Below are 18449 nucleotides of genomic sequence, written 5' to 3' on the forward strand. Positions count from 1 at the left end.
ACTGCCCACAGATGTAGCTAAAATTCAAGTTATCAGAAACGTTGAAGTTTGTTTAACAGAAAATATCACATGCATTTCAAGTTAAGGTGCTTTACATTATTTATGGAATTTTATGTCGCCTTTCTGCATTGTACTACCGAGGTAGCCTACAATTCAACTATTAAATTTTTTTAAAAGAAAAACCAGCATTTGCCACAACAAAACAAACTCTTCAAATCAGAATAAAAAACCCATCAGCAAAAAATAAGCACGAACAACCATGAGCAAAACACAACAAAGTATGATAGCTCCCAAAGGCAGAAGGAAACAGAATGCCATGGCTTGTTTATGGAACGGAGAACAGCCCTCCAAAGGCCAATCCAGAGCTACAACCATACAGAACTGCATCTTGGGAGGGCCAACCAGTCTTCCAAATAAGTTAGAACTTGAAGCAGGGCTTTGCTGGCTGATCTTAAACTTTGGGAAAAGGTGCTCATCCCTGACATATTTTGAAGGAGGAAAGTCAGTCTCCACAATGCACAGGATTCTAAAGAAATAGCCTGATCAGGTTGACAGTAGATTTAGGACTTACCCGAAACCATTGTTAACACAGTTTGGGGGTAAAGCTTTTTTCCTTATATATAGATGGTATTACCACTATGTATTACCTCTGGATTACCGTAATGCTTTTTGTTTTGTAAAAAGAGTTTGAGGTTTTAAACAGTTTTTTATGCAACTCTCCAGTGTGGCGATAAAGCCATGCCTGCTTGCTACTCAGGCCTGCTGGGAGAATAACTGCACCAGGCTTACCACATATTCATCATCATAGCCGTCATCATCTGGCACTCCAGTGTTGGGGTCACAGTCTCGGACAGTGAACTTCATTGTGCAGCTAAAAGTGCAGGCAACTGGGGTGGGAGAAATAAGGCACAAAGTGCGTCTAGTGAAGAGGGAGTTAAGCTGGCCCAAACAATGCCCACCCCTCCTGCACAAGAACAAAGTCAGAAAGGAAAACAGCCACACCTCTTGATACAGTGGACAGCTGAGGAACTCAAATTCTGAGGCACTGTGAGCAGGAGAGACCAAAGTTTGTTACGTAGTACGTTATGTAATTACATCCCTAGTAACCTACAGGGAATCGGCTTTGTGCCAAGCTACAAATATGCGGTCGCTACTCCTGAGCATGGATCTTCACAACTCAGTCTTACTGAGACAAGCACCTTGGCAGTGAGTGCTTTGATCCTTTCAACCAGATATTTGTATGTGTTGAAAAGCATCACTACCATGGCAAGAGACCCAAGTGAGGATGATAACAGCCCTGGGCATACCATGGCAAGATATACCATCTGACGTTGAACCGAACTACGATTATTCATGCTCTGGTAACCTCTTGTCTGGATCACTGCAATGCATTATAGGTGGGGCTGCTTTTGGAAACAGTCTGGGAACTTCTGCTGGTCCAAAATAGGGCAGTGAGATTATTAAAGGGGACTGGACAATATGATCATATTATGCCAGTGCTTCATGATCTGCACTGCCTGCCAGGCTGTTTTCAGACCCAAGTCGAAGTGCTGGTATTAACCTAAATGACTTGGGGGACCATCTCCTTCCATATATACCTGCCTGCATCCTAAGATCATCATCAGAGGCCCTTCACTGGGTGCCCCCACCAAATGTGGTGAGGTGGAAAGCTACTACAGAAAGGGCCTTTTCAGTGGTGGCACCCCGGCTGTGGAAGGCCAGAGAAGGCTGTGGAAGGTGAACCCAGAGAAGTTCACCTGGTACTACGTTGTAGTCTTTTTGGTGCCAGGTGAATTGTGTTTTCAGGACTTCGCACTGCTGCTGGCTTTTCTCTTGCTTCTTTCTTGGGTTTTACTCTGTTTTATTACATTTTCCTATGTTGTTGTAACCTAAGGTTTTAGGTTTGTTTTGTGAACCGCACAGAGACAGCTTTGGCTAATGGGCAGTACTGAGATGTAATAGACAGACAGACAAATAAAAGATGCTTTAAAACACACAGAGACGCCGCCTGAAATGGCTGCTCTATGAGGTAGCGGAAGCAAACTGAGCGGCTGGCTGCCAGACTCAACAGGGGAAGACCTGGCGTGTCGTGGCTCTCTTGCGGAAGTGCAGGCTGGCTCTTCGTGTCAAGAGCCAAAGAAAAACGTGTTTCCCCTTAATTTTCTTGTTGATTTCTTGTAGGCCCTTTACAAATCTACGTGAACAACAAAGCAGAAAGGAAAAGAGGAGAGCGGGGAGAATACAGTGACATGCTGCAATCGCTCCTGACTCCCGAGCAGCTGGCAGGCCCGCTCCGAGGGCTCCTCTGAACAGCTGTGGAGAGAGGAAGCCCTGCCCCTTTCGCGCCGTACCTGCAGTAGGGTCCTCCAGGGGCAGCCGGACCAGCGTGTAGCACATGCCTGGTTGGTTATAGGAGAGACTGGGGGCTGGGATGCAGCGCAGCATGTCATACGCTTCCGACGGCTCCATCTGCACAGTCACCTTTTCCAGTAATTGGTCATTGAGCGTGTTTGTACAGTCAAACTAGAAGAAAGACAGCGTGACAGAGCGAGAGAGAGAGCATGTGACAGAGAGCGAGCAAGAGAGCAAACACTAAACAGCTGTGGATTTTCTTCTTGGTTTGGATTTCTACCCTGCGCTTTCTCCAGGGTTTAGGCAGGACAAATTACACTCTTTTAAAAACAATAACCACTCACAACACATACCATATAACTCAGATATCAGCCTGAATTAAAATCAGAACTAAAGCTCTACCCTGGCAACCTCCCTGTGAACAGACCGGCCAAAAAGCCAATAGCCGCCTGGCTTCCACACAGTACCGCAAAAGCAAGGCTGAAAGGGGACCAGCGAAAGCAGCAGCGACGCTGTATCGCCGCCAGCCAGGGGACGCGAGTCTGTTCTTGCTGGCAGGGCACAACGTGGTGGAGTCCCGCCATTCCTCAGGTGCCCGGGGCCTAGATCCGTGACATGGGCTTGGCAGAAGTGCTGCGTTTGGAGAACACAGCGCCCTCTCCAGATCCCTCAGTAATGGCTCCCTGGAGACCAACATCTCCACTCTGCACGCCGAACACCACTTTCACTACATGGACAAGCTCGCACCCATACAGAACCATCATCCCCCCAATTTCCCCCTCACAATCACCAGTGTGAACCGTCATTTCACTCCTCACCCATGCAATGAACGGGTCAGTGAAAAGAACCATCCTGGCGAAAAGGACCTCATGGTTAGGAGGTGCAAAGAAGCGACTCATCTACAGCAGGTGATCTTTGACTACGTGCCCTCGGACTGAACTGGATCATGACAAGTTTTCATGAGCCCATCAGATTTATAGTCAAAGAACTCAAGGGGACGTACATTCTTTTGTCCTCACAACCCTGTGCAGTAGGGTTGGGCTGAGAGAAAGTGACAGCCCAAGGTCATTTGCTGAGAGCTTCATTGCTGAGCAAGGATTTGAACTGGGGCTGTCTTAGTTCAACACTCTGGCTTATGAAAATGGGGAAGGAGAGAGCACAGCGGAGGAGACCGGAGGCACAGGCTGGTTTTGCCTGGCTTGGTGCTCTGCTCCTAACATCTCCCTCATCATTCTGGCAACAACTCTGATGCTTATTTTACCTGGAAGACGACGTGATTTGAGAACACATGCTTGATACACCGAACAAAATACTCCGTCTCTGCCTCGGTTAGCTGCACTGGCTCGGAGGACTTGAAGAGTGGGCCTAAATTCTTGAACTCTGGAATAGCCGCCAGTTGTTCTACATGGGGAAACAAGGGCCCAGAGTCAGCCTTGCAGGCAGGCCACATGCATCTCCACGGCAGCCTGCCCCAGCCTGGTATCCTCCAGCCATGCTTGACTGTAACTCCCATAATTCCACAGCTGGCTGGGGGATTATAGGAGTTGCAATCCAACACATCTGGAGGGCACCAGGCTGGGGCAGGCTGCTCTATGGAGAATGGCGTAAAAACCCAGCTTTCTGCGGCTCTCCAGGCATCAAGCATGTGGCGCTGGAGTAACTCAGTTACCTTGGAAGATGTCCTGCCGTGAAGGAGCCAGTTTCTCAGGCTTGCTGGCCACCAGGGCGATCTCTGAAATGAGACACACAAGCAGCCATTAACATTTCCAACCAAGAGGGGTCCAGGACAACCTCGGATGTAGAGAAAACCTCGCAAAGACCCAGACTTGCGTAAAAGTTCCAAGTTGTGCCTGTCACAGGCAGGCAAGCAACCAGTTCACACACAGGAACTATCAAAGGGAACATTAATCACACACACACACACACACACACACACACACACAGAGTGTACCCCTCTACACTGGATGGCTCCCTCAAGACGAGGGAGCCACGCTGGTCCTGCAGTTTCAGAGAATTATGGAGGCAGCCAAGTGGTGACGGCTTCTGCTCCCCCACCCCGCCCTCGCGGGCGCTCTCACTGCAGCTACAACTCCCTGCTCGCTCGGCCTTAGTGCCATGAGAGGGGTGGGGGTCTTAAGGGGACCCACTGCAGCTGGAGTCGGTGGCCTTCGGTCTCTTCAAACACCTGTCTCAACCATACTGCAGCTCAGCCCAAGCAATCCAAACAGCGTGTGAAATGTACTTGGTCTTTTTAAAAATTCACCCCACCTGACGTAACCCAGCAGAATAAAATGCACAGCAAATAGGATTGCCAGAAGCTGAACATTACCCATTCGATTAAACATGGCCACTCAAACAACCGTCTTGCACAGCTTCCAAGCAATGCTCAGACGGGGAAAGCTCGCAGCTTCCGCCAAGGATGCTGCTCTTCTGTGTCCTTGCCTCGGGCTTGGCGCAGGCGTGGTGGTGCTCCAGATTAGGAGCAGAGGATCCCCCTTAGCCAGACAATGTGCTTCCCTCAAAGGCATCTGGACCATTACCTGCTTTCTGCTCAAAGGTGGGGGCAGTGGCTAGCGGCACAGACCTCATGTCGAAAGGCTTGTCCGAAGGCTCCAGCGTATATTGGTGCAGTGCCTTTTCCATCCCAGGAATGGAGACTGTCAAACCTGCAAAATACGGAAGGGATTACCATGTGACGGACCAAGAATCACTTGGAGCTGAGAGGCAGAAGCCACTTGCAATACAGTGAGACGAGGATGTTCCTGACTGTGACCACGCTGTGGAACACAGCATATGGTCTCCCGAGTGCCCAGAGCAGCCTCCCCCACCCTGGTGCCCTCCAGATGTGCTGGACCACACATCTGGAGGGCACCAGGTTGAGGAAAGCTGGCCCAGAGAGAAACAGGAGCGGACCCCCAGAGAAGAGCTTTGGGTCACCATCCTTTACACCGGGGCTGTTGAACCTCAGGCTAGTGGGTTGAATCCGGCCCTCTGAGGATCCCCCCATGGCCCCTCCTCTTCTTCTTGCCCTGCCCCTTTCCCTTGGCTGCTGATGGTTTGGTGGTTTCCCAGCCTTTGTGAAGTTTTTGTCTCTCCTAAGGCTTAGTTACTGGTGTGGTGAGAACCAGTGTGGTGCAGTGGTTAGAGCGTTGGACTGGGACTCGGGAGACCCAGGTTCTATTCCCCAGTTGGCCATGAAGCTCACTGGGTGACTCTGGCCCAGTCACTGACTCTCAGCCTAGCCTACCTCACAGGGTTGTTGTGAGGATAAAATGGAAAGGAGGAGGATCGTGTGCGCTGCCTGGGGTTCCTTGCAAGAGGGGAAAAGGAGGGATACAAATGTAATAAGGAATAACTTCAGCTTAAAGCACACTGGCATTTCTGGTGTCTTGGCCCTGCCGCCACTAGAATCCAGCCCCCGAGAGCTTCTGCAAAATGGAATTTGGCCCGCAGGCTGAAAGATGTTTCAGAACCCCAGCTTTGGACAACTGAGAGAACCCAGATGCTTCCCGTTGGCAGAAGGGCTGACAGGCAAAGCCCACAGAGTGTCACGCATCATACAGAGCAGCCCCAAGCGGTGGCACAGCGCCACACTGATGCTCCCGCCTCAGCACCCCCCTTGCCCGGGAGAGCGCCCCGCTGCACGGCCCCTCCCTGTCCCCTGCCAAGGGCTCCCAGGCACAGCCCGCCCTTCCTGGCCAGCGCCAACCGTTGAAGATGTAGGCGGCGTTCAGCGCCAGCTGCCTCTGCTGCAGCACGTTCAGGTAGAAGGTGGCTCGGTCCCGGACCTCGTCGTCACTGTCCATCATGCACCTGCAGGGCCAGGGAGGAGAGCGCAGCCGTCAGCAAGGAGCGGGAGCAGAGGGAGGACCGGCAACAGGGAGCAGCGACAGCCAGGGGAGCAGCACCAGCAGTGGGTTAATGGCGGCCCAAAAGTACAGCCACAAACTTTGCACGCGCCAGAAGTTCCTAAACCGCACTTTTGAATGGTGTTCTCAGAAGGGCTTGGGGGGCTTCTGCGGGGGGTAGTCTGAGGTAGTCCTCTGGTTTCTTAAGAGAGGTGGGGGCAGAGGCTGGGCCTACATGGAGAGCCCTGGAGACCGTGCTCTGCAGTTTAAAGCGTGTGGAAGGGCAGGCTGTAGTTTCTCAGGAATGAGGGGAAGGTGCTCTCCACACGCGTGGCCGTGCTGTTTTGCATTACTTCGGATCTTTAGAGAAGGGGCGTGGCTGGGAGCGGGCGGTGCTAAATGGGTGTCATTAGAAGAGAAAGGGTGGTGTCATGTTCCCTTGGCCCCCGCCTTACACACACACACACACACACACACACACACACACGAGAAGAGAGGCTTCAGTCTCGCATCTTTAATTCACCATCAGCAGGTTCATTACAGATGCAAATCCCCGAAGACTCCCAGGCTACAAAGGAGTAACAGCACGGGAGACAAATGGGGGCTACAATGTTGCTAGCAGTTTGAACAGGGACTTGCTGGCTAGAATGACTTAGGGAGGGAAACCCCTCCCATCCAGTGATGCTCCCCTCCGTTGACCCTCACGCATCGCCAACTGGGTCAGCCGTCTGAGCGCCACCTCTAACTTTTCCCACTTCGCTCTGAACCACAGTCTAGCATCCCTCAGACTGCACTCTCCTCCTCCTGGATTCTCAGGGGGGGGCGGGGCTTCAGGCCCAGCCATCTGGGCGCTAGCCTCCCGAGAAGCATGCCTATCCATATCTGAACTAGCTGGGGAAGATGCCTCCCCCGGTTCTGGCTGTTCCCCTTCTGAATCTGAACTGCTAACTATCTCCATACACTCAGAATCAATCCTGACAGGTGGGATTACACAGCAAACCCACCAGCACTTCCTGAAATATATGTATTTTTTGCTTATATCTCTAGCTAAAAGAGTCTTTCTTGCTTTCTTACTGGCTTTATAAACTGCTACTTTTAGCTTTGCAATATTATGGCAACACTCACTACGTTTACCTTTAGGGCTGTTGATTTTTGTTCCAAAAATCCCACACAGAATTCAGATGTATGCTTTCTACCATTGTTCCATTCACCCCCCACCCCCCAGCCAAATGCCAGGAAGGGCAAACAGCAAACATTCCAAGATATTTCAGCAGAACCCACCCCAAAGGGTTAATTTTGGAAGTTATCAGGTTTGAAATGTTTTGCCTTGGGTCACTCACCTCTGCAAGAGCACCAGGACACTCGGCAGCAGGTTCTCGTTCTGGGCCCCAAACTTTGCCAGCGCACTGACGGCAGCTGTAGAAGAAGACAGAGTCTGTAGCCAGAGGCAACCAAAACCATCTTTAAAATAGCCTGGGATCAGGTTACCACACGGAACCACACAAACCTTCCTGTCTGAGGCCCCGATCTCTAGCTGGTCTCCAGTGGAGATATGGTTAGCAGGCAAAAGGGACAAGGCCTTCTCAGTGATGGTGCCATAGTTCTGGCACACCCTCAGAAGAGATCCAACAAGCTCCCTCTTTTCCCATTTTTAGATGGGCTTTCAAAATACCTTTCAAAAATTAAGTCAGGCATTTCATGAATGATTTATGCTGCTTTTATATTGTTTTCACGCTGTTTATAAGGTTTCCATTTAATACTTGTGTCCTTACTGTACACCACTTTGACGGGTTCCTACGAGTGCACTCTGGTGTAGAAAAGTAAGACGGAAATAAAAATACATAAATGAAGGCAGGATGAAGTGAGCAGCTTCTTCCATGAGAAGGCCAAAACAAAAAGCTCCTTGCAAAAGCCCTGAAGCCCAGAAGAGAGAAAGACCCTTCCTGCTGCTCCACTTGCCAGCCTCCACCAAAGCTTTCCCTTTCCATTCGTTTCCAGAATAGTGTGGTACTGCTGAGCCTGAACTGGACCACTTTTGACTGCAGACGGGAGACTGCATCTTTCAGTGTTCCCCTAGAAAAGAAAACTTCCTGAACATGGATGGCTAGAATCTCAGGGTGAAGGGCTCTATGCTGGTCTTCTCCATAAAAGGAACGCTTTTTCAGACGTGCCTGGCCTCTCAATGCCCTGCTTTGCTACTGCCAAACCATTTTATCTCTTGGCCAAATCCCCTCTTCTCATTCCCTTATTCCCCCCGTCACAGCTTCCTCTTTCCACGTATCCTCATTCTCTTTGTATGCCACACTGATGCTTAACCAGATAAAGACATATTCAGCGATTGCTTTCAGCCTCTCCACATCTGCTTGCATATCAAAAACTCTGAAAGGCAGCACTGGCAAGAAACGCACGTGTACCTTCACAACTGATCCTGGGCTGCCTGCTACTGCAGGCTCACCCTTCACGAGAAAAAGCTAACCCTAACTTTACACCACAGGCCCTGGGGCTCCTACAAACATCCTTGCTGGGCAGAAAGATCCAGGGCATTCATACCAGCTATGGTATAAAGACAGACGGAGGTGCCATCCAAGGGTCCAATACCCAAGGACCTTCTCCTGGAAGGCCTGCTCCCTTCCCGCTCCTTGGACTCCAGGCACACAAGTCAAGCCGTCCCACAGCTGAGGTGGCCCCACTCACCAGCCCTCACGGCTTCATTTTCCAGCACTACCCTGTTGAAGATGAAGCGGATGTACTTGGAAGGGGCGGGGGTCCTGGGCCCTTCCTTGCCAAGCAGGTGGAGAATCTTGGTAGCCAGGACCGTGTGCTCACAGTCCTCGATGAACTCGCAGAGGTGAGCCAGGCCGGATTCCTTGCTCTCGGGGTTCTCCTCGATGATGCTGATGATGCAGTCAACAATGGCACGCTTGTACTCAAAGCCACCCTGGGGGAGGATGGGGAGGGAAAAAGAGGTCCAAGCCAAAGGATGCTCAGAGCGCAGGCTGAGCCCAGACGCTCGGCCTGGGTTGGGTGCACCGACCTGCCTAGCTGTCGCTTCTAAATGCACAGAATCAACGGACGGTCACACCTAATGGGCACCCTCCGCAGTGCTGCCACAGCTGCAAGAGCACGATCGCATTGTTCCTGAACTATTTTTATGAGAGCAGTGGATAGAATTCTACTTCCACGTAAAAATGATTAAACTACATCTAGGTAATTGTTTTAGTGCAGTCTACCCAAGTAGGGCAACTTCCAGGTATGTCAGACTACAACTCCCAGGATGCCCCAGCCAGCATGACTGGCTGGGGCATGCTGGGAGTTGTAGTCCAACACATCTGGAGTGCATCAGGCTGGGGAAGGGTGTTTTAAAGGCTCTTAGAAATGCAAAAAATGAAATCAGCAAGTTTCTTACAGAGGAAGTGGCTCCTTTTGCTTTGGTGGCAGAAAGACTGACAAAATTTATATGGACACCCATGTAGCTGATTGTTTTCAGGATACATGATGTTTTTTAATTAGCTGTGCTTTGTATGTTTGCTCATTTTGCCTTTCATGTCCTGTTTTGTTATAGCCACCTGTGGTCAAGACAATAATATATCCAATGGGGCCCTTCTTCCTTCCTGAACCACTTGGCCCACCCAATTCAGAAATCACAAATGTTATCTGTCCCACGCACCTAAGGAACAAGAATGTATGTAGCCAGGAACCACGGCTTCCTTTTAGAGGTTCTAGCTAAATACGATCCCTGGGGAAGGAAACGGCAACCCACCCCAGGATTCTTGCCATGAAAACTAAATGGATCAGTACAACCAGAGATATGTCGGTATACCATCCGAAGATGGGACTCCCAGGTCGGAAGATGGTCAAAATGCTACTGGGGAGGAACAGAGGATAAGTTCAACTAGCCCCAGATGTGATGACGCAGCTAGCTCAAAGCCGAAAGGACGGCTAGCAGCCGATGGTGCTGGTGGTGAACGACGAATCCGATGTTCTAAAGATCAACACACCATAGGAACCTGGAATGTAAGATCTATGAGCCAGGGCAAATTGGATGTGGTTATTTGAGAGATGTCAAGATTAAATATAGATATTTTGGGTGTCAGTGAACTGAAATGGACTGGAATGGGCCACTTCACATCAAATGACCACCAGATCTACTACTGTGGACAAGAGGACCACAGAAGAAATGCCTTCATAATTAATAATAAAGTGGCTAAAGCAGTGCTTGGATACAATCCAAAAAATGACAGAATGATCTCAATTCGAATTCAGGGTAAGCCATTTAACATCACAGTGATCCAAATATATGCCCCAACCACAGATGCTGAAGAAGCAGAAGTAGATCAGTTCTATGAGGATCTGCAGCACCTACTGGATAGTATGCCAAACAAAGATGTTATTTTCATTACAGGAGACTGGAATGCTAAGGTGGGTAGTCAAACAACACCTGGAATTACAGGCAAGCATGGTCTGGGAGAACAAAATGAAGCAGGACATAGGCTGATAGAATTTTGCCAAGACAACTCACTGTGCACTTTCTTCCAACAACCTAAGAGACGACTTTATACATGGACTTCACCAGACGGTCGACACTGAAATCAGACTGACTACATCCTTTGTAGCCAAAGGTGGCGGACATCTATGCAGTTGGTAAAAACAAGACCTGGAGCTGACTGTAGTTCAGATTACGAACTTCTTATTGCACCATTTAGAATCAGACTAAAGAGAATAGGGAAGCCCCACAGATCAGTTAGATATGAGCTCACGAATATGCCTCATGAATATGCAGTGGAGGTGAAGAATAGATTTAAGGGACTAGATTTAGTAGATAGGGTCCCGGAAGAACTATGGACAGAAGTTTGCAACATTGTTCAGGAGGCGGCAACAAAAAACGTCCCAAAGAAAAAGAAAACCAAGAAGGCAAGATGGCTGTCTGCTGAGACACTGGAAGCAGCCCAAGAAAGAAGGAAAGCAAAAGGCAACAGTGATACGGGGAGATATGCCCAATTAAACGCAAAATTCCAGAGGTTAGCCAGAAGAGATCAGGAATTATTTTTAAACAAGCAATGTGCAGAAGCGGAAGAAGATAGGAATAGGAAGGACAAGAGACCTCTTCCAGAAAATTAGAAACATCGGAGGTAAATTCCAGGCAAAAACGGGTATGATCAAAAACAAAGATGGCAAGGACCTAACAGAAGCAGAAGAGATCAAGAAAAGGTGGCAAGAATATACAGAAGATCTGTATAGGAAGGATAATAATATCGGGGATAGATTTGACGGTGTGGTTAGTGAGCTAGAGCCAGACATCCTGAAGAGTGAAGCTGAATGGGCCTTAAGAAGCATTACTAATAACAAGGCACCAGGAGATGACGGTATCCCAGCTGAACTGTTTAAAATCTTGCAAGATGATGCTGTCAAGGTGATGCATGCCATATGCCAGCAAATTTGGAAAACACAAGAATGGCCAACAGATTGGAAAAGATCAACTTATATCCCCATACCAAAAAAGGGAAGCACCAAAGAATGTTCAAACTATCGAACGGTGGCACTTATTTCACATGCCAGTAAGGTAATGCTCAAGATCTTGCAAGGTAGACTCCAGCAATTCATGGAACGAGAATTGCCAGATGTACAAGCTGGGTTTAGAAAAGGCAGAGGAACTAGAGACCAAATTGCCAATATCCGCTGGATAATGGAGAAAGCCAGGGAGTTTCAGAAAAACATCTATTTCTGTTTTATGGACTATTCTAAAGCCTTTGACTGTGTGGATCATAACAAATTGTGGCAAGTTCTTGGTGGTATGGGGATACCAAGTCATCTTGTCTGCCTCCTGAGGAATCTGTATAACGACCAAGTAGCAACGGTAAGAACAGACCACGGAACAACGGAGTGGTTTAAGATTGGGAAAGGAGTACGGCAGGGTTGTATACTCTCACCCTACCTATTCAACCTGTACGCAGAACACATCATGCGACGTGCTGGGCTTGATGAAGCCAAGGCTGGAGTTAAAATCGCTGGAAGAAACATTAACAATCTCAGATATGCAGATGATATCACTTTGATGGCTGAAAGCGAGGAGGAGCTGAGGAACCTCATGACGAAGGTGAAAGAAGAAAGTACAAAAGCTGGGTTGCAGTTAAACCTCAAAAAAACCAAGATTATGGCAACCAGCTTGATTGAGAACTGGCAAATAGAGGGAGAAAACATGGAGGCAGTGACAGACTTTGTCTTTCCAGGTGCAAAGATTATTGCAGATGCTGACTGCAGCCAGGAAATCAGAAGACGTTTACTTCTTGGGAGGAGAGCAATGACAAATCTTGATAAAATAGTGAAGAGCAGAGACATCACACTGACAACAAAGGTCCGCATAGTTAAAGCAATGGTATTCCCCGTAGTAACCTATGGCTGCGAGAGCTGGACCATAAGGAAAGCTGAGCGAAGGAAGATAGATGCTTTTGAACTGTGGTGCTGGAGTAAAATTCTGAGAGTGCCTTGGACTGCAAGAAGGTCAAACCAGTCCATACACCAGGAAATAAAGCCAGACTGCTCACTTGAGGGAATGATATTAAAGGCAAAACTGAAGTATTTTGGCCACATAATGAGAAGACAGGACACCCTGGAGAAGATGCTGATGCTAGGGAAAGTGGAAGGCAAAAGGAAGAGGGGCCGACCAAGGGCAAGATGGATGGATGATATTCTGGAGGTGACGGACTCGACCTTGGGGGAGCTGGGGGCGGCGACAGCCGACAGGAAGCTCTGGCTTGGGCTGGTCCATGAAGTCATGAAGAGTCGGAAGCAACTGACCGAATAAACAACAAGCACCCCTTTTGGTGGCAGAGACATTTGGAAATAGGACATAATATTAAAGGCTCAAAGCAAAGATCTCGCAAGGACAGTATCCATGAAGGCCATGGAAATCCAACCACCCTCCCTTTGGAAAACTGGCGCCCACCCTGGCCATTCACAAGTGCCACAAACAGCAGGAACTGTCTCGGTAAGAAGTGGTGCCTGAAATGTCCAATTCTCGGAGTCGTATTTATCACCAAAAAAATGCTACTAGCCATGATTTCTGCACTGAGGACACTCCCGAAGGAACTCCTCCATAGAAAGACTGGAAATTTACCATGCCCCAAAGCGGAGTACTTTTCTGTCCCAGTTACCTGGGGGCCAAGAGCAATGAGTTTCTGCTTGCTAGCAAAAATAGCGGGGATGGACATATAACCAGAGGCTGTAGAAAAACAGTATGAAGATTACCTTGACCCTCTTCTGGTTTTTACCATTTTTGTTTGATTTTAGGGCTTTTGTGATAGTTCACATTTATTTTTCTTGGCCATAAGCCACAAGAGCATATTACCCCCCACCCCCAATATCCTAGACTTTTGCCAAAAGCTCAAGTTCTCCTCGATCCTCACTGTGGAGGCCTGTCTCAGAGGAGGAGTATTCACGATGGAGACATGCACAGGCAAACTCATTCTGTGGCAACTCCACCACATCAGAGGACCAGGATCCAAATCTAAGCCACAAAAAGGGACTTCACAAGCACAATGCCAGCACAACCAAAACCCAGTACACACACACAACTGCATTTTCTCCAAGTATCTTAGAATACACGTTTACAAACATATGTATCACCATACTGAGTAACATACACAATTACAAACATGCATGTCGATATGCTATGGCGTACATTGGGTTTCAGTTGTGGTGGTATCAAACCTAAGGACTAGGGCCTTTGGCGGAGCCCATCAGGGTCATACTGCTTATAACAGCATCACCTCTAGATCCATTTCTTTATTCAGGGACTGATGAGGAGTTTCTACAATGGTAGCCAAGTGCTGGAGAATATAATCCAAGCGCAGCACACCCTGTAACTGGGCTTGCATGAAAATATGTGCTGGCTACGCTACATCACCAAAATACAAGCATTAGCGGCTTTTGACCCAATGAATTGTTTTCAACCATCCATGTTTGACAAGGCATGACCCCCAGTGAGAAGCGAGGGGGCCCTGGATATCGGCTCCCCGCAGGATGGCCCCACATGCACACGAGGCAGGCGAGGCAAAACCTACATCATCCCTGAGCATGTTGGAGAGGAAGGTCATCATCACGCTGTGCTTCCGCGGGTACTTCTGGCACAGGGCGCTGATAGCCTGGACCACCACAACCTGCAAGGGAACAGCAGCACAAGCCCTGAGTGAAGCGTGGGGGCAGTCTGATAAATCTGCAGACGGCAGATGCAACAGACAGTCCGTTAACCCTTATCGTCAAGATGAAACAGAAGAAGGATAAAAAACAAACTTTATTCAAGGTAAAAAAAAGGAACATACAGCGTCTTCTCAGCTGCCAGAAAATAAAACAGCACCTCATTGCAGACAGAGGAGAGAAAAGGAAGGAGGCGAGATAAGAAGGGAAGGGGTCAAGATACAGGAGCAGAAAAAGGGCAATGAAAGACAGGTTAAGCAAGTTAACCCCCTACTTACCACAGAGAGGATTAGTCAGCAAGGACAGAAGATTCTCACAACTATCACCACCCACTGGCCCAAACAATTAACTAACAAGCGCTGTTGCCCATTTCTAACATGAAGAGCATCGCCATCTCTACACCAGGAGGCTGGGAGAACTGCCCAGCAAAGAGCAGTCTTGATACAGGGGAGGGCAAGAGGCAGCAGGGTGTGTGTGTGTCTCATTGGAAGGAGCATTACTGGCAAGCCACATGGCACAGCATTATCCTCTGGGGCACCCGGGGAAGGTTCTATCCCATCTTGGCGCCACAGGGATGCTTATAAAAGGACAGAAGCTTGCCAGCCATCACTGGTCTCCACGGTCTTGCTTCCCTACACCCATCTTCACTTCTTTCTCTAGTTGCTCCTCCTCAGATCCTTCACTCTTCAGCAGGGATGTGGTACCTCCAGCCTGTGGGCCAAATCTGGCCCATGAGGCTGGTCCATCTGGCCCATGGGGCCTTAGGCAAGATCACCTCTTCCTTCACACGCCACCCTGTCCCCAACCAGCTTCTTTACATGGTGACTCTGGTACAGTCACTCTTTCACGCCAGGGGCAAAAGCATTCACTGTTGCGTTGCTTTGGAAGTAAAACCTCCCATATTAGCCCTCCAGTCTGAAGCCCAGCCTACAACTCACAACCCTTGGTCCTCTCTGGGCTACCCACATCGGCGTGGCCTTTCCCTACCTGCAAAAAGTCTCACCTTAAACTCGTCGGATATCTCAGACACAAAGGAAGAGATTTGCTTCATGAGCCTGTCCACACTGCTCTCGCTCCCTGTCTTCAGGAGAGTGGTGATGGCTAGGGTGGCGATGCTGCGGTTTGAGTCGGTGATCAGGTTCTCAAGGTCCAGATTGCAGGCGGTGACGGCCGAGGGGTGCTTCATTGCCACCTGAAAGGCCAGCCAGACGTTGGCAGGCAAGAGCAACTTACTGAATGGAAGAATCCTGCAGGGCAGCAGCAGGCAACTTGTGGCCCTCTAGATGTTTTGGCTTACAACTCTCATCATCCCTCACCATTGGCTATGCGGGCAAGGGCTGATGGGAACTGTAGGCCAAAACATCAGGAGGGCCTCAAGTTCCCCACCCCTGCTGTAACGACAGCCTGACCACTCAATCATTGTAACAGAGGCTGTACAAGCGACATGCTGTTATTGCCAAGGGCCCGCTCTAGAGGATGTTGGCTCAAGCACTTGCTGGGCCCCTGAGACCAGCGACAAGCCCACTGCCCCAACAGGGGCACCGTTCATATTTTGCAGGGTCTGTCCAAGCTGGCCAGAGAATCCTATAACTGTAGGGCTGGCCCCTTCCAGGTTAAGGGGTTCACCATGACGGACAGCCAAATCCTGGAGCTGACACCATTGTTACTCACCTCCAGGCCTCGGATGGGTTGGGCTAGAAATCAAGAACTGGAGCAAAAAGGTTGGGAATGGGTGCTTAAGGCACCATTACTCAAATTGCAGTATATGTTGGACTACAACTCCCACCCATGCTAGCTTGGCATAATGGTTTCTGTGGTCCAACACATCTGGGGAGCACCAGGCTGAGGAAGGCAGGTATACAATAACTCAGTTCCTGGGACTGGGGCACCAGCGACCCCGGTGAGAAACAGACTCAAAGGTGAGGGTGGTGCCCACAGGAGGAGCCAGAGAGGAAGAGGCAGAGAACTTGCTGGAGACTCTTGAACAGACATATGGGAATGGCGTCCTGCCCCCTGCCCCCCGATGTGCGAGGGGCTTCGGCAATCCTCACCTTATTAAGGGTCCTTACTGCGGCGTATCTCAGGACGGGCTTGGGAGAACTACAGAACAGCTGAAGCACTGAAACAAAAGGGAATCTCACTTGGGGCTATTTTACACAACAAGAGAGGGGAAGAGGCCAGGGCTCGGTAGCAGTGCACACGTTTTGCATGCAGCAGGTCCCAGGCCCAGGTGGTCTGGAGGCATCAGGCCTAGGAGCGACTTCTCTCCCTGCCGGTCAGAGCAGACAGTCCTGGGACAGGAGGACAAACAGTTTGTTCATGCTGGCTGGGAATGATGGGAGTTGCAGTCCAACGCCTCTGGAGGGTGCCAAGTTGGGGAAGCCTTGCCTAAGGGGTTCAAACTGACTATACCTAGAAGAACAAGCTGGAAGGCGCTTGGGGTGAAATTCTCCATCAGGCATGCCCACCAGCCCCTTCTGCCAGTCTGAAAGGCCCTCTTAGTCAAGGGGGAACCTTCCCGCAGCTCACCTGAGACTGCTGGCGCCAGTTCCCTGGCCGTGCAGTTTGGGAGATGGATGATCGCGGAGGCAGCCTCGTAAATGACCATCTCGTGCTTGTTCCGCAGGCAGCTCTCAATGAAGTCAAACAGCGGGTTGTCGTGCCTGCCAGCAAGAGACAAAAAGCTGCCGTTACGGAGCTGTCAGAGCCCAGCGCCGCCATGCTCAGAACTGGCAGCCAAAATCCCAGCACATCTGTCTCGTAGCCCCGCTATGTCACTACCACACAGCTTCAGTGTGCCTGCTTCTGGGGGACCCTGGCGCCTCCTTGTCAGACAGCCATGAACAGAAAGTCTACAATGGGCAACACAGATCTGTGAAAATTCCTTTTCCAATGTTCACCTACCGACCCTTTCTTTCTATTCTACTTTCTTCCTATCATATGTCTTATTATACTTTGTTACCCTTACTTTATGAAAGCGACCACAGATTACCTATCATTTAAAGCAGGGGGGCAGAACCTCAGGCCCATGGGCCGAATCTAGTGCTCCAGAGCTCCCCAGATAACCATGCCCCACCCTCTTCTCCCTGACTGTTGGGTAATTTCCAAGCTTTTGTACAATTCTCCCCCCCCCCCCATTCTGAAAGGCTGAAATGCTTCTTCTAAGGCTTAGCTAAAATATGCTGGTATTTTTGGCCCTGCCCCTTTCGCCTTCAGCCCCACTCACCACTGGAATGCGGACCCCAAGAACTTCTCCAAAATGGAATTCGGCCCTCGGGCTGAGAGGGGTTCAACACCCCTGGTTTAGAGAGATGTCATTACTGCCCTCTAACTCTGCTTTAAAGATGAGTTGTGTGAATGAAGGCGAAGTTTGGATTTTGTAAAATCTGATGAAGCAAAAGGGCTTGCAGCTTTATGACACTGCCAAAAGAAACCCTTCCCTGACAGGGAAGCAAGATGTGGCCACTTGCAGCTAGAGGAGATCCGCAGAACTTATGACCTACCTGCCAGGGGCTCAAATAAGCTTCCAACGTTTGCTGCCTGGCTGGGACTGCCAAAACGGGGAACACCAAACACCTGGGAGGCCACCACCCTTGGGCCACATTTGGCATTGTGACTCACAAACCGCACAGGCCTGACTCCGAGAAAACCTCGTTCACCATTCCCAGCCAGGGGGAAAGACAGTGGAGTGTCTCTTGTAGGGCAGATTTCCTTGGCTACTGCAGATTCTCAAGGACTTTTGGGAAAGCGAGGAAACTTAAAAGGTATGCCAATTCCTCCGCACCTTTTAGGGCTTAATAATGCAACGAGGGAAAAAGCTTGGATACTTAAGCAAAATGCAGAAGATTATTTAGAGGGAGCTGTATCCAGTGCTGGTCCTACTCACAGCAGATCTGCTGAAATTAATGGAACTTACATTAGACCAAAACTGGATATATCCCTAAGCATGTTTCATACACTAGCTACTGTGATGTCTATTTCAATGACCCCAATTTTGCTAATGTGGTGTATTTTCCTTTTTACTGCACCTCACCATTCATGTATTACACTCGCTAC

At 49.5% G+C, this 18449-nt stretch overlaps 1 protein-coding gene across 2 annotated transcripts in view; it reads right to left on the reverse strand.

The window, feature by feature from the left end:
- The window catches only part of COPG2 (coat protein complex I subunit gamma 2), a 37080-nt gene that overhangs the window by 3489 nt on the left and 15142 nt on the right, over positions 1-18449 (reverse strand). For both annotated transcript variants that reach the window (XM_084808979.1, XM_084808978.1), the window contains exons 10-21: positions 16923-17056; positions 16445-16512; positions 15397-15585; positions 14261-14356; positions 8895-9138; positions 7541-7616; positions 6062-6165; positions 4893-5018; positions 4022-4084; positions 3614-3753; positions 2352-2523; positions 790-887 (exon numbers count right to left, since the gene is read on the reverse strand). In XM_084808979.1, the coding sequence (XP_084665105.1) occupies positions 790-887; positions 2352-2523; positions 3614-3753; positions 4022-4084; positions 4893-5018; positions 6062-6165; positions 7541-7616; positions 8895-9138; positions 14261-14356; positions 15397-15585; positions 16445-16512; positions 16923-17056 (1510 nt within the window). The remainder of the gene's footprint in view (positions 1-789; positions 888-2351; positions 2524-3613; positions 3754-4021; positions 4085-4892; positions 5019-6061; positions 6166-7540; positions 7617-8894; positions 9139-14260; positions 14357-15396; positions 15586-16444; positions 16513-16922; positions 17057-18449) is intronic.

This window comes from Heloderma suspectum, chromosome 7, assembly GCF_057233095.1.
Source record: "Heloderma suspectum isolate Gila_16-S chromosome 7, 16-S_ref, whole genome shotgun sequence".
Lineage (NCBI taxonomy): Eukaryota > Metazoa > Chordata > Lepidosauria > Squamata > Helodermatidae > Heloderma > Heloderma suspectum.